Consider the following 12,337-nt stretch of genomic DNA (forward strand, 5'->3'; position numbering starts at 1 on the left):
AGAGGAGGAATACTTTGCTCCCCTACTGCTCATTCTGAGCTCCGTAGTCTTCTGGTTTATCGTTGGATTCAGCTTTCGTGAATTGGATGGGGCCATGAGAACCATTAGCACCTTTGCTTTTGAGATTAACTGCTTGATCCAACTGTTCGTAGTTGGTCTTATATATACTTTCAATGTCCTGCTGGACAAAAAGTGGGCTATCGTAAACCTGGTCCTCATGTCTTTTAGCGGAAGCGTTTGCACCTCTTGTGAAGTATCTTGAATCATATTGTAGATCCGGTTGTTCTGAACGCTTTGCTGCGCCCAGAATTACCTTTTCAGACACGTCCCTTCCTTGGGAGTATGCCAGCTCCTTTAGTCTTGCCACTGTACTCATTTGCTTCTTAGGTTTCACTACTGCCCCCGTTTGAGAGGACACATTGTGATACCTGCTGCGCTGACTCAACTCTTTCAACTTAGATTCTTTAGCCAGTGCTTCTTGTTCCATGGCAATCCTTTTCAATTCCATTTTGGACTTGATCTCTTGCCTTGCCTTCTTGTCAGCATTTTCCAACGCCTCAGAAAGCTTCGCAAACCCATCATTAATATTACTCTCATTGTTAGAGGATTTACCTACACGTCTTTCCAAGGCCACGGTATAACCATTGGGGTTTTTCCAGTTCGATACCGCAGCAGGTATCTTCCAGTCATTTGGATCAGCTTCTTCTTTATCATTGCTGCCACCCATATGAAGAACAGGCACCACTTCATCGTTTTCCGCGGGTGCAACTACCTTTCTAGCCTTTTTCCCAACAAACCTTGGCAATAATGGGTCCATCTGCTTAGAAACAACTTCAATATGCCGGCCATTGTTCAATATCAAATCAGCGGGTGCCTGATGCGTTTCGGTGACATATCTCGACGATGCCCTATTGTTTGAATTCGACAATTTCGCATTGACTAGCCGTTGGATGTACGACTTGGTTCTTGCCGTACATTCCTGGATGTCTGCCTTGGTCGGAAGAGGTACCGATAGTTCGAAATTAGATTGTCTCTTCGGAATAAAATCATCAAGCTTAATGTTTTTGGCGATTTGATTAGTTAATATTTTCGGCTCAACACGATCTGAGCTCAAGGTACTCGAAATCTGTCGTTGTGAGTGTTTTGGAGGTGGTAACCTACTACTTAGCATGTTTGATTAGAGTTGTTGACGTGTTGCTCCGTCACTTCTTTACTATGTACAATAATAACTCAGTAATATGAACTTAGCTCATGAAATTTTCCCTGGAAAAAAATCCCAATTCGTGGGAAAATACATTAATACACTAAGATTAAAAACTAAGAACAATATAAGTACTTTTGAAGCATCAAACAAAACATTGAAGAATGTGCATAAATTTATATATGGCTTTTTATAAGGGACATGACGAGAAGTTTTTTAGATGCAGAGTTATCTCAATTTGTTTCTGATCTTAGAAGCTATTCTATGCCCAGTCGACTCCTTGATTTCGATCCCAAATGGCATCATAGTAGTTTCTGAGCTACTATCACCATTTTCCAATTCTAATTCATCCCGAAGACTTCTTCTAAAGGTGAAGCCTTCTTCTTGTCTTAATTTGTTGTATCTGGACTTGTGTTGTAATGGCTTAATCATTGCTGATGCAGGAATTGGGGGATAGTGCAGCACTGCTGGCTTCTTGTACCACCCGACCTTTGTGGGCTTAGGGTTTTCTGCTTCAGTCATTGGCGGTACACCAGTGAATCTCACCCTTTTAATCAATAAATCACCGCAGCTTAATTCTGGATCTAGATTTAATGTCTCTATGGCCAAAGTCTCACTGCTATTGGTTGTCAGGGTGCTTGATGATTTCATTGAGGTGTTATTTATACTAGGTATCTTGGGCGAAGGTGCCAAGGACGAAGATGCAGATGAATTGGGTGTAGACGAAGTTTTGTTCATCAAATGGCGCACCGTATCCTGGACAATTCTTTGATTCAATGTCATCGTTGAGGGCTGCAAGGAATTTGATCTTTGAGTGTTGAGCTTCGAAGGGGGAACTATTGGCGGATGCCTTGTGGAATTCAGATAAGAGGTTTGTTGTTTGTTTGTATATGATTGCAAAGAGGAGGATCTTGGTCTTCTGCCGTTAACTATTTTTCTTTTCTCTGGGGACACCATATTTTTCTTCATTTCTACACTCTTATTGTTAAAGGTGGTCCTTATAGGCGAAAGTGAGGGCGACTTAGGTGAAGTAGAGGCTAGATGAGCTCTTGCTCTCGTTCTTATGCTCTCGAATGACGGTTGTCTTGATGGACTTGCTGAAGAGAGGGGAGAGGGACATGGAGAAGGTGAGGCTGGTAGCTTCGTTATTGATGGCCTTTTCTTTAACTTGTTTTTCGTGTTTTTACGTTCTAAATAAGCCGTCTTATCCCTTTCTAGTTTTTCACTCAATGTATCTTGTAAGTCATTGGTACCATCAAAGGTCTTGTAATTTTTTTCAATATATTTCCAGCAATCCATCCAACTAGACAATAATGTCATAATGGATCTCAATTTGGGTATAACTTTGCAGATCTGATTATTGAACAATTCGATGACCAGACCAGACTGAAGGTGGAAAATAGGTGTTCTCGATAAATTATTATCGGTACGAGTCGTTTGAGTCCAAAACCTCAAATTCTCTTGCAATTCCAACAAAGCCGTGCTATCATCGTTCTCTGGGGATAATAAAGCGCTCAACTCACAGATAATCAGATCATATTCATACGCATTTTCGCTACACAATCTTGTTTTAATATCTAAGAAGTGTTGTTTATTCGGTAAAAAAATTTGTCTAGAGAGGCTAATAATGACACACAGCACAGAAAAGACACGTAAGTGGAAAGTGTATATCCTGTGTAAGGTCCATTCCCAATGCGGCAGATCTTTCTGTAAATTTTGCAGCGAAATAGGTCTTCTCTCCGAAAATTTCTGCAATTGGTTATAATAGGCTCTCAGAATGGGAAAGATTTTTGAAAGAACACAGGAGTTCAACTTTTCCATTACTTGCCATTGCAACTTGTAAAAGGAATTAGTGGACTTATCCTTAATTGGGTCGTTGATCAAGACCGCCAAATCCAGAATTAATGACATTTCGACTGGATTTAGCAGATCTTCAATGATCGAAGTGTCAAACGAAAGCGACCGGGATTTATACGCATCCCTTTCCAGCAGAATCTGTCTCAATTTAGCATTGTAAATCTTGATGGCATTTTGGGCAATGCAAGAAAGGCAATGCAGAATCTTCCACTGAAGCGAGTTATTGTATATACACGATTTATAATAATCTAGGGGTACCTCCTCAGAGAACATCCACCCCTCGACATCAATAAAATTAGTTGATAATCTCTGTTGCACTTCGTTCAGCTTTACCAACTGAAACTGACAGAGTAGGTGATACCTCTTAGCTAATACGGGGCTTACATTAAAAATAGGGCCCTCACAAAGCGATAAGATGAAATTAACAAGGGGAATAATTTTGTAGGACTCATCATTTTTCTCTCTCTTTTTCTTCAAATGCGGTACCAGTATATTCAGTAGCCTGTTTAGTTCATTCAACTTATAAAGAGCATTCTTGTATTGAATGATCTTTATATCGAACGAGTCCAACGGAATCGAACCTTTGATTGCCGGGACAGAAACACTGGCAGCAGCTTTAGCAAGCAATTTTTTTCTCTTTTGCACATCCACCATACTATAGTAATAAAACCAGTCTAAGTCTTCCAGACTCAGCTTCGACTCGCTTCTTTGAGAGCCATTCAATCAACAATAAACATCAATCATCTGTCTTTACTATGCTTCTTTCCGCTAATTTAATTATATGTTGCAGGGTAACAAGAAATTTTAAGGGTCTTTCTCACAGCATCTATAAGAAAGATCGCAAAGTAATAATGAACAATTAGAGTTTTGCACTGAAGACAGAGCGAAGGCAACATATTCATCGTTCATGTCATCATCTGCTCCTTTTGATCCATATGCTCTATCCGAGCAGGATGAAGAGCGACCCCAGAATGTCCAGTCCAAGTCCAAAACTGCTGAACTACAAGCTGTAAGTACTGGAAACCACATAGTGCCATCTAGGAAGTAAAGCATTTTACTAACTGTTTTTGTCGTTAATGTTTTTACGTATATGTATGTATACGTATATCATGTTATTTTACAGGAAATTGATGATACTGTAGGAATAATGAGAGACAACATAAATAAAGTGGCTGAAAGAGGTGAAAGATTAACGTCCATTGAAGATAAAGCCGATAATTTGGCAGTTTCTGCGCAAGGTTTTAAGAGAGGTGCCAATAGAGTGAGAAAAGCAATGTGGTACAAGGATTTAAAGATGAAACTGTGTTTAGCCTTAGTCATCATCATATTACTTGTTGTGATCATCGTGCCCATTGCAGTTCACTTTAGTCGATAGAAATTTACTTGCAATACAATGTATATAGGGTATTTCCATATGTAGTGAACATGCATATATATATATATATATATACATATATATATATATATATGTTTGTGTGTGCGTGTGCGCGTCTATGCACTTCATCATTTTTACTTCTAGCTTAATTCTAAAATTTTGTTAACAATATCTAAGCCTTCTGCATTGAAGCTACGAGGCATTGCATCGGTATCATGATACAGATGACTTCTGGCAGAGTCAAATTTGGTAGAAAGCATAATCTCCATCTTCCTAGGCAGAACCGAATTTTCTCTTTTTACCAAGTTAGCCATATAAGTTAAGATTTCGTTCGGTACACCTGCTTCGTCTTTATTAGTAGGCTTATACTTCATCAGAATAGTTTGTATTTGCGCGGGATTCAAAGCATACCATAAATCAAATAGCAGCTTAAACTCGTTCAGATTGGTCATTTTCGTTTGTAATATCTTAACACTTTGAATCATATGAACAAAGTTGGAGCGAGCATTTTCGATTCTTGGTTCAAACCACGTCATCAACTGCCCTATATTTTTATCTACTTCGAATCCGTACTTCCAATTTAATGTGAAACATTTGGTTATTAGATCGTTGAATAGCATCACATTGAGAAACTTCAGGATATCGTTGTAAACTTTTGTACGCATCGAGTTGCTGACTTGAAATTTACACATGACCTTATCAAACTCATCTAGAAATGAGAATAGTTTAACAAACCTTTCATTACCTGAATTTTTGAGCAGTCTATCGTTTAAAATCATATCACTGATCTCTATATTCATTGAGGTATATTTCATCAACTTTACTAACCAAATGGAATAAATCTTATCAAAAACTTTAATGGTTTCGCTCTCCAAATCATTCAAATATACCAGCGTCAGCTTATCTTTATCGTCTTTGGCATTCCCATCATATAATAATTTCTGTTGTACGGCAAATGAGGGAAATCTAGAAAGATTGCTTAGCCAAAAGATACCGCCTATCATTGTTTGATCCCTTGGTAGACTCATAACAATGGTTTCTATCGTTAATAAGGCTTTTGAAACGAACTTGCTACTTTGAATCAACAATCCATTTTTTACTAGGCTATCTGTGATTATAGTAATGACCTGTATAGGGCTGAGAACATTATCATCATCCACTTCAGTAATGCTTATTTTCTTCAAGTAACCTTCTGTGATTTCCAATGTGTAACTATTTAAATCCATTAGTAATTCTAGTAGATCAGGATTTCCAGATTCTCTACGGATCACATTAACTAGCTTTGACCTTACTTTCTGTCCTGCTATTCCTAGACCTCTCGTTTTGTCATTCCTATTTGCAGAATATGTTGTGGCGAAGTCTTGTGCAATTACGTTTTCAATAAACGCTAGTTCTTGCTTCATTGATTTAATTTCATCGCTTAATCGTGAAGGCTTTTTACTTTTGATGGCAGCTAAGCTTTGCATATGCGACTTAATTAAAGTAGCTTGTTTTTCTTTTTTCTCCTTTAACGCATTCCTTTCATTCAACATACTCATGATTTTAACCTGTGACGTTTTCAACTTTGAGATCTTTTCATTATAACCGTTTACTAGCGTTTTGTACTCCTGTCTTTCCTTGGAGGGAATATTTGACAAATCACCCTGCAGTAACTTAGTTAATCTAATATACGAATCGTTCAGCATCTCTAAATTCAAAATGAACGAGTTTTTGAATTCGATAGAATCTTCTAACAAACTAATCCCAGAATTAGCCATAATGAGGCGTTCTTCAGCTTCTTTCTTCAATTCTATGTACCTTCGTTTTGCTAACTGCCTTCTCATAGAACTTTGTACAAGTATGGTGCTCTTTTTTGCTGTTCTATAATGTGTTTTGTGTCTATATGATCTGATGTAGCTTTGGATGCTTATTGTTGCCATGAGCGTGAATTGCCTCTCAATATTATCGAGAATCAATTTTCTTTTACAAGCACATTGTAGTTCTATTATTTGTATAACAATGGATTTGTAGTATTGACGTTTCCATATTGCTCTAATGTTACTTTGAAGCAATACGGCAGCTCTGAACTTTAGTTCATGATCAACTCTTGTACGAACTAATAAACTTCTTAATTGATTTTGAAATTTTTTTATAGATTTCATTGTCTGCAAATAGTGGTTTCTATAATATCTAGCTCTTATCTTTTTCTGTATTGTGGTGCATATTTTATTCATTTTATTAATCCTTTCTTTTTCCAAGAATGCAAGCATTCCTGCTTTGAAGAAAATCTTGGTAGTACCAATTTGGTATTTGGTAGATTCTGAGAAGGTAGCATCTAAAATAGATTGACAGAAGTTTACGATTGTATCTCTTGGGAGGTCTGGGCTATAAATAATCTTACTCCATTGGTCGTAGTCTCTCAAGAGGAAATATCGTTGGACGAATTCGTCGAAAGTCCATCTTGATGGAAAGCCTGCACATGATATCCTAATTGTTTCCAGCACGCCACACGCTCTTAGTTGCGATAGTACCATCAAATTATCAAACATCCAGGGCTTTTTTTCAGAATTTGGTTTTATGCAACGAATATAATGAACATTCGTGGAATTTATGATAGCCATCAATTCTCCCAAGGACTTTTTAAACATAGATCCTAGAGTTGGCTTCTTTTGACTTTGCATTGTTGGAATCATCATCTTTTTTTCAGTATCTTGATCTTGAGAAGCGTCATCAGTTCTAGATTCTCTGTTGTCCAAAATTTGTTTGAAAATTGGATTAGTTGTTGCCTTGAAAACATCCAAATGCCCTAGGGAAACACTGTCCCTGTTTTTCTCAATGAAACCTCCCACTTCATATGCCACATCGACAGCATAATGACTCACAATAAATTTCGTTTGTCCAAATCTTGGTTTGGAAAAAACCTGATTCGAGGGCGGTTTATCGAAGGCAGAATATAGTTTCGAAGTCCATGATTCGTCTGAACCTGATGGTAGCCTACTTTCTTCATCCAAAAGAGAGAGTATGCCAAGTTTGTTTTCAATTAAGTCTATGCAGGGTTGATTATCGCTGAACTCAATGAAAGACCACTCAATTTCTTCCTTAACGTATTCTTCTTGCTCCAATTTGAAAACGTGTTGGTTAAACTCCTGTTGCAGTTTTTCGTTGGCATAGTTTATACAAAATTGTTCAAACGAATTTTTTTCAAAATGCTCAAATCCATATATATCCAGGATACCAATGAAGGAAAATGTATGGTTTTGTTGGTCCAGTTCAGGATCATACAATGTTTTATTGATATTGTCCACCAACCAGTCAAAAAGCGTAGAATAGATAAACTTAGCCACAGAGTCTCTGGCAATTAGTGCTTGGTTATAATTCAAATTTGTGACAATTTTTTCAGACCTCGTAATGATTTGTTTCTTGACAATCCATTTTGCAAAATTGAAGGGGTCAATACCCAGTAGTTCACATGCAGTCAGCAGGTTAGGTTCTTCTGATGATAATGATGCATCGTTTCTGGTCATTTTCATTTCAATGTTACCAATATGCAGCAAACCAGCAAGAATTTTGAAAATTCCGAGTTGAGTCTCGTGATCTATACCTACCAACGACAAAGCATCCGTAGTTACCTTGTATTCTTGAGCATCATTTACACCAGTTATATTCGCTTGTCCACCCTGGTTGGTATAATGGTAGTCCTTGGCAGATGACAGATGCAATTCTTGTTTAAGCGATTCTGATAACCCTTTTAAAATCTGGTAGAAAATATGATAGTTTCTTTCTGCCTCTGGCTGGTAAACTAATCTGGATTTTTCCAGAAGATATGTTCTAATTTTGGACCCTTTTATGGTAGTATTCTCATCGAATAAAATTTGCAAATATTTACCAAAACGAGAAGAATTATCATTTCTGGTAGTTTTGGCATTACCAAAGGCTTCCATAATCGGATTAGTAGCTAAGATCTGACTTTCAATTTGGGACATTTCCACGTCTTCTTCACACCCATTGTTTTCTTGAACTGAAGCAAAGTACCTCATAATGTATTTCGCAGATACGGTCTTACCGGCACCAGATTCACCACTAACAACAATCGTTTGGTTAGTCTTTTCACGAAGCATAAACCTGTAAGCCTCCTCTGCAATAGCAAACAGGTGCGGTTCCAGCTCATCCTTACGTTTGTTAGAGTAACTCTGTATCATTTCACGAGAGTATAAATGATCAACTTTATCAAAAGGATTTGCTGCAATAAGGACAATACCAGAATAAGTATAAATTTGTGAATCCAAGTATCTCTTTTTTATAGCATGCAGCACCGCAGGCTCGTTCAGGTATGATAGAGTAGTCAAGTCATCAGTGGACTCTAAAATAGGTGGGTTTCGAAGTACAGGTAATGAAGGATTACTGCTGTCGCTTTCCAAGTTGTCTGTTTCAATGGACACAGTCTCTCCGTCCTCCAACTTTAACTCTAAATGGTACGTTCCTTCAGAGAACATATTCTTGGTTACTTCGCCGCCTATCCAACCTTGCTCTTTATGAGGATACCAACACTTAGTACCTACTTCAAAAGACATGGGAGAACTATGTTACGGAGGGTTATTTTTTTATTGGGGGAGGGGTTGAAATTGAAATAAATTATAGAAAGAAGAACAAAAGGGTATCGTATTAGAAATATATCGTCTCACCAAACTGGTATAACGTCTTCAGCTAGAACAGAAAAGAAAAGAAGAAAGGGTAAAGAAAAAAAGGCAATAGCTCCCTAGAAATCAAGGAATTGAGGATGCAGAATCAGAACAAAGGGCCGGGCTTCAAAGAGAGGATTTTTTACAATTGCAGATCTTCCACAAAAGAGACCCTATTCTCATCTATTACTATTAATCTTCGAGATTTTTTCGAATTTTTCAGTCATTTCTTTTTTTTTTTTTTTTCATTATTCTCAAAACCCTAAAGAATGGTAAACATTAAAGTCTCTAACCCGACTCAACTTATTCAAAAGACCTGTATTTTATCTTGAGACTTTACAGTATACCCTAATAATCTATTCGAATAGCCTAAGAAAAAGTTTATAAAGCCCTGATGATGGATTTTTGAAATAAAATAAGGGGAAGATTGAAAAGCTATTGTTCTATTGTTAGCAAGTATTGATCAAAAAAATAAGTGGGATATAACTGTCGTGGCAGTTCGTTGCACGGTGTAGTATTTGTTCAAATATAATGCAGCATGATCAGGCTAAGCATTCCTCTTTACAGATTGGTTTAAGTGACACAGGTGGCAGTAATAAAGATGGTTTAGAAGTCAGACCCCTGGCAGATGCAAAGGAAATGTTGACTTCTAAAGGAACAGATGCTGTATTCGGTCACAAATCTACTGTTGAGACTAAACCAAATATGGGATGGCAAGCTTCCCACAGTAATTTGGCAGCACTACACGACAAGGAACAGAAATATGAAATGGAACACCATCATGCTCGTCATAAACTGCATCGTCAAATTATTCCCGACTATACATCAGCTTCGACTGCTATGTTCAGTGACTGCATGTTTAACACAGCCCCAGATAAAGTACGATGTCTCAGTACGATGAAATCGTCTGGACTCTCGCCAAAACACCCTTTTAACGTAGTTGCGACGTTTAAAGGACCCTTCCCGCAGCATGATATTGAATCGAAGCCTCTCGATAGTGGAAACTCCGCCAAAGACCATTTCCCCCCATCGTTCAAGGCCTTGCAAGTGCAGCAGCACCCAGCCCATCATCATTATAAGAACAACGACAAAGGCGGTCTCAAGTCACCTTCTCGATCGTTTGTAAAAGATAAGAAAAGATTGGTTCACCGGTTTTTGAAGTCGATGGAACCCTCTTCATCTGCACAGTCCAAAGAGTCTTCTACGTTAGCACCACCTTTCAATCCGATATTGCCCAATAGCATGCTCAAGTCTTCTAAACGGGTTTCTAGACCGCATTCACATGTATCAGATGGTAACTCCAGTTCGCAGGCAGACTTATCGTTACAGAGCCTACTTTATCATGACCTTGAATCGTCTCCAAATAAAGAAGTGTCACGTTTTTCTTTCTCCAAGGATTCAAGTGCGTCTGTAGTTTCCGAATCTACTTCTGCTGTTGATGATTCCAATGAGCTTCCTTCAAAAGATTTATCAGATAAGTCATTTTCGATGTCATCTTCATCTTCATTGCCTTCTTCATCTTCGTCTTCATCCTCAACATCATTTTCACAATCGTTGGCTGTTGACCCGCTTGAACCTCCTGGAAATATCAGATATAGTAGTTCGAATCTTTCGTTGAACTCTGATGAACTAGACTATTATCAGCACCATATTGGATTGCAACTGCAGCAGACAGAAACCTTATTGAAGCACAACTTGAAGGATGGGGTTCTGAAAGATGAGAATGACCTGGCTAAAAACATCACTAACTTCGACAAAATTGTTAAGGATCTCAGAGACTTGAGGTTCAGGACCATAGAGTGGAAAGAGCTTGTTGAAGAAGACTACCTAATGAATTTGAAACAGGATTTTGACAAGAAAAATCCTGAATCATTCGAGTCACGTTTGACCGATACAATAGATACGAATGTGGCTAAGTTACAAGATCTGGAGCAAAGAATGGCTTTTTGCAAGGAGAGATTGGCCTCCAGAAAGGAAGCAATGAGGAAAATGGAAAGTTTATTGTCTTTGGAAAATTCTTTGATGATTTCTAAGAAGAACGTAAGATTTATGTCTAAATACCGCAACGAGGCACTTGATGTTCTTTTTTTATTCATCATTATCATCTTCATATACTATATCGGCAAACATGTAATATAGCGCTAATAATAGTGAATATTCATACATTAATAGTGTTTATTTAGTTTTTTTATATATATTATGTAAATGTAAAAATGGAATTATTCAAGTATACTTGATCAAATAAAAAGACGAAGGGAAAAAAAGAGTATTGAGATAAAAAGCTACAAACATGAAGGGAGGAAGAATAGGATAAGAAAGATAATAAGCCACATTTTCCAGTGACGGTAAGTGATGGCTCCAAGTATAGCGACAGTAAAAATAGCAAAGGATATAGTTCTGCCATTACGTATATTCGTCAATAGAAAACAGCTTCTTCAAACTAATGATAAGGCTAGCAATAAATCTAATCCTACTATATTCGAAGCACCATTGTTGTCAAACAACTCCATTGTTTGCTTAAAATCACCGAATACTAAAATATATTTATCGCAACAAGATAAGAAGAACCTGTGTGATGAGGTAAAGGAGGATCTGTTATTGATCCTTTATGAACTAGCATCTCCCGAAATTATCAGCTCTGTACTCAGCAAAATAAGAATTGGGCATTCAATTGATTTCCAAACTAATGTTTTGCCCAAACTCTTTGCAGGTGTTAATACAGATGATATGGTAACTTCACATATACAGACCGTAAAAAGGCTGGCTAGATTCAAATACAAATTGCACTACAAACATAAGTGGGAATTAGACATATTTATTAATAATATCAAAAGTATTGCTAACCTAAGGTATTACTTAATGTTTCAAACTTTAACGGTGAATGGTTTCTCATTAAATGCAGGTCCCAAAACGTTGTTAGCAAGGAAAATAGAAAAACAACACCAGGTGGCTAACTTGTTAATAGAAAATGAGGACTCTATTGCTCTGGATGCACCAGTGGAAGAGGAAAAAAAACCGGTAATTGAATACTTGTACAAACCTGTTATTAATTTAGGTGAAATTATCGATTTACATGTGTTGCACAGACCTAGAAGACATAAGATGCGTGCCCAGTCGAGCCAACCCCAAGAGGAACAAAGAAATCAATAATGAAGTGATGGCTTAATGTTATAATTTTTAATATAATGGATATATATTATGGTAAATGTACATGTTTCACTAATAATACTAATGACTTTTTTTTTT

General features: G+C 37.4%; 6 protein-coding genes across 6 annotated transcripts; 3 read left to right on the forward strand and 3 right to left on the reverse strand.

The window, feature by feature from the left end:
• Positions 1-22: 22 nt before the first annotated feature.
• Positions 23-1,171, reverse strand: PRP45 (mRNA splicing protein PRP45; the record flags this gene model as incomplete). Its single annotated transcript, XM_056224141.1, has 1 exon — positions 23-1,171. One exon carries the CDS (start codon positions 1,169-1,171, stop codon positions 23-25), a length of 1,149 nt encoding a protein of 382 aa, XP_056080198.1.
• A 258-nt stretch (positions 1,172-1,429) lies between these two features.
• Positions 1,430-3,712, reverse strand: GIP4 (protein phosphatase regulator GIP4; the record flags this gene model as incomplete). The annotated part of the gene is made up of 1 exon (XM_056224252.1): positions 1,430-3,712. The coding sequence occupies one exon, from the start codon at positions 3,710-3,712 to the stop codon at positions 1,430-1,432; it is 2,283 nt and encodes a 760-aa protein (XP_056080199.1).
• A 253-nt stretch (positions 3,713-3,965) lies between these two features.
• Positions 3,966-4,433, forward strand: SNC1 (SNAP receptor SNC1; the record flags this gene model as incomplete). The annotated part of the gene is made up of 2 exons (XM_056224363.1): positions 3,966-4,067; positions 4,182-4,433. The coding sequence occupies 2 exons, from the start codon at positions 3,966-3,968 to the stop codon at positions 4,431-4,433; spliced, it is 354 nt and encodes a 117-aa protein (XP_056080200.1).
• A 140-nt stretch (positions 4,434-4,573) lies between these two features.
• On the reverse strand, positions 4,574-8,983 carry MYO4 (myosin 4; the record flags this gene model as incomplete). The annotated part of the gene is made up of 1 exon (XM_056224474.1): positions 4,574-8,983. The coding sequence occupies one exon, from the start codon at positions 8,981-8,983 to the stop codon at positions 4,574-4,576; it is 4,410 nt and encodes a 1,469-aa protein (XP_056080201.1).
• A 639-nt stretch (positions 8,984-9,622) lies between these two features.
• Positions 9,623-11,230, forward strand: FRT2 (Frt2p; the record flags this gene model as incomplete). The annotated part of the gene is made up of 1 exon (XM_056224585.1): positions 9,623-11,230. One exon carries the CDS (start codon positions 9,623-9,625, stop codon positions 11,228-11,230), a length of 1,608 nt encoding a protein of 535 aa, XP_056080202.1.
• Positions 11,231-11,443: 213 nt separating this feature from the next.
• Positions 11,444-12,241, forward strand: SAW1 (DNA-binding protein SAW1; the record flags this gene model as incomplete). Its single annotated transcript, XM_056224697.1, has 1 exon — positions 11,444-12,241. The coding sequence occupies one exon, from the start codon at positions 11,444-11,446 to the stop codon at positions 12,239-12,241; it is 798 nt and encodes a 265-aa protein (XP_056080203.1).
• Positions 12,242-12,337: the final 96 nt, after the last annotated feature.

This window comes from Saccharomyces mikatae (genome assembly GCF_947241705.1).
Source record: "Saccharomyces mikatae IFO 1815 strain IFO1815 genome assembly, chromosome: 1".
In the NCBI taxonomy this organism is placed as follows: domain Eukaryota; kingdom Fungi; phylum Ascomycota; class Saccharomycetes; order Saccharomycetales; family Saccharomycetaceae; genus Saccharomyces; species Saccharomyces mikatae.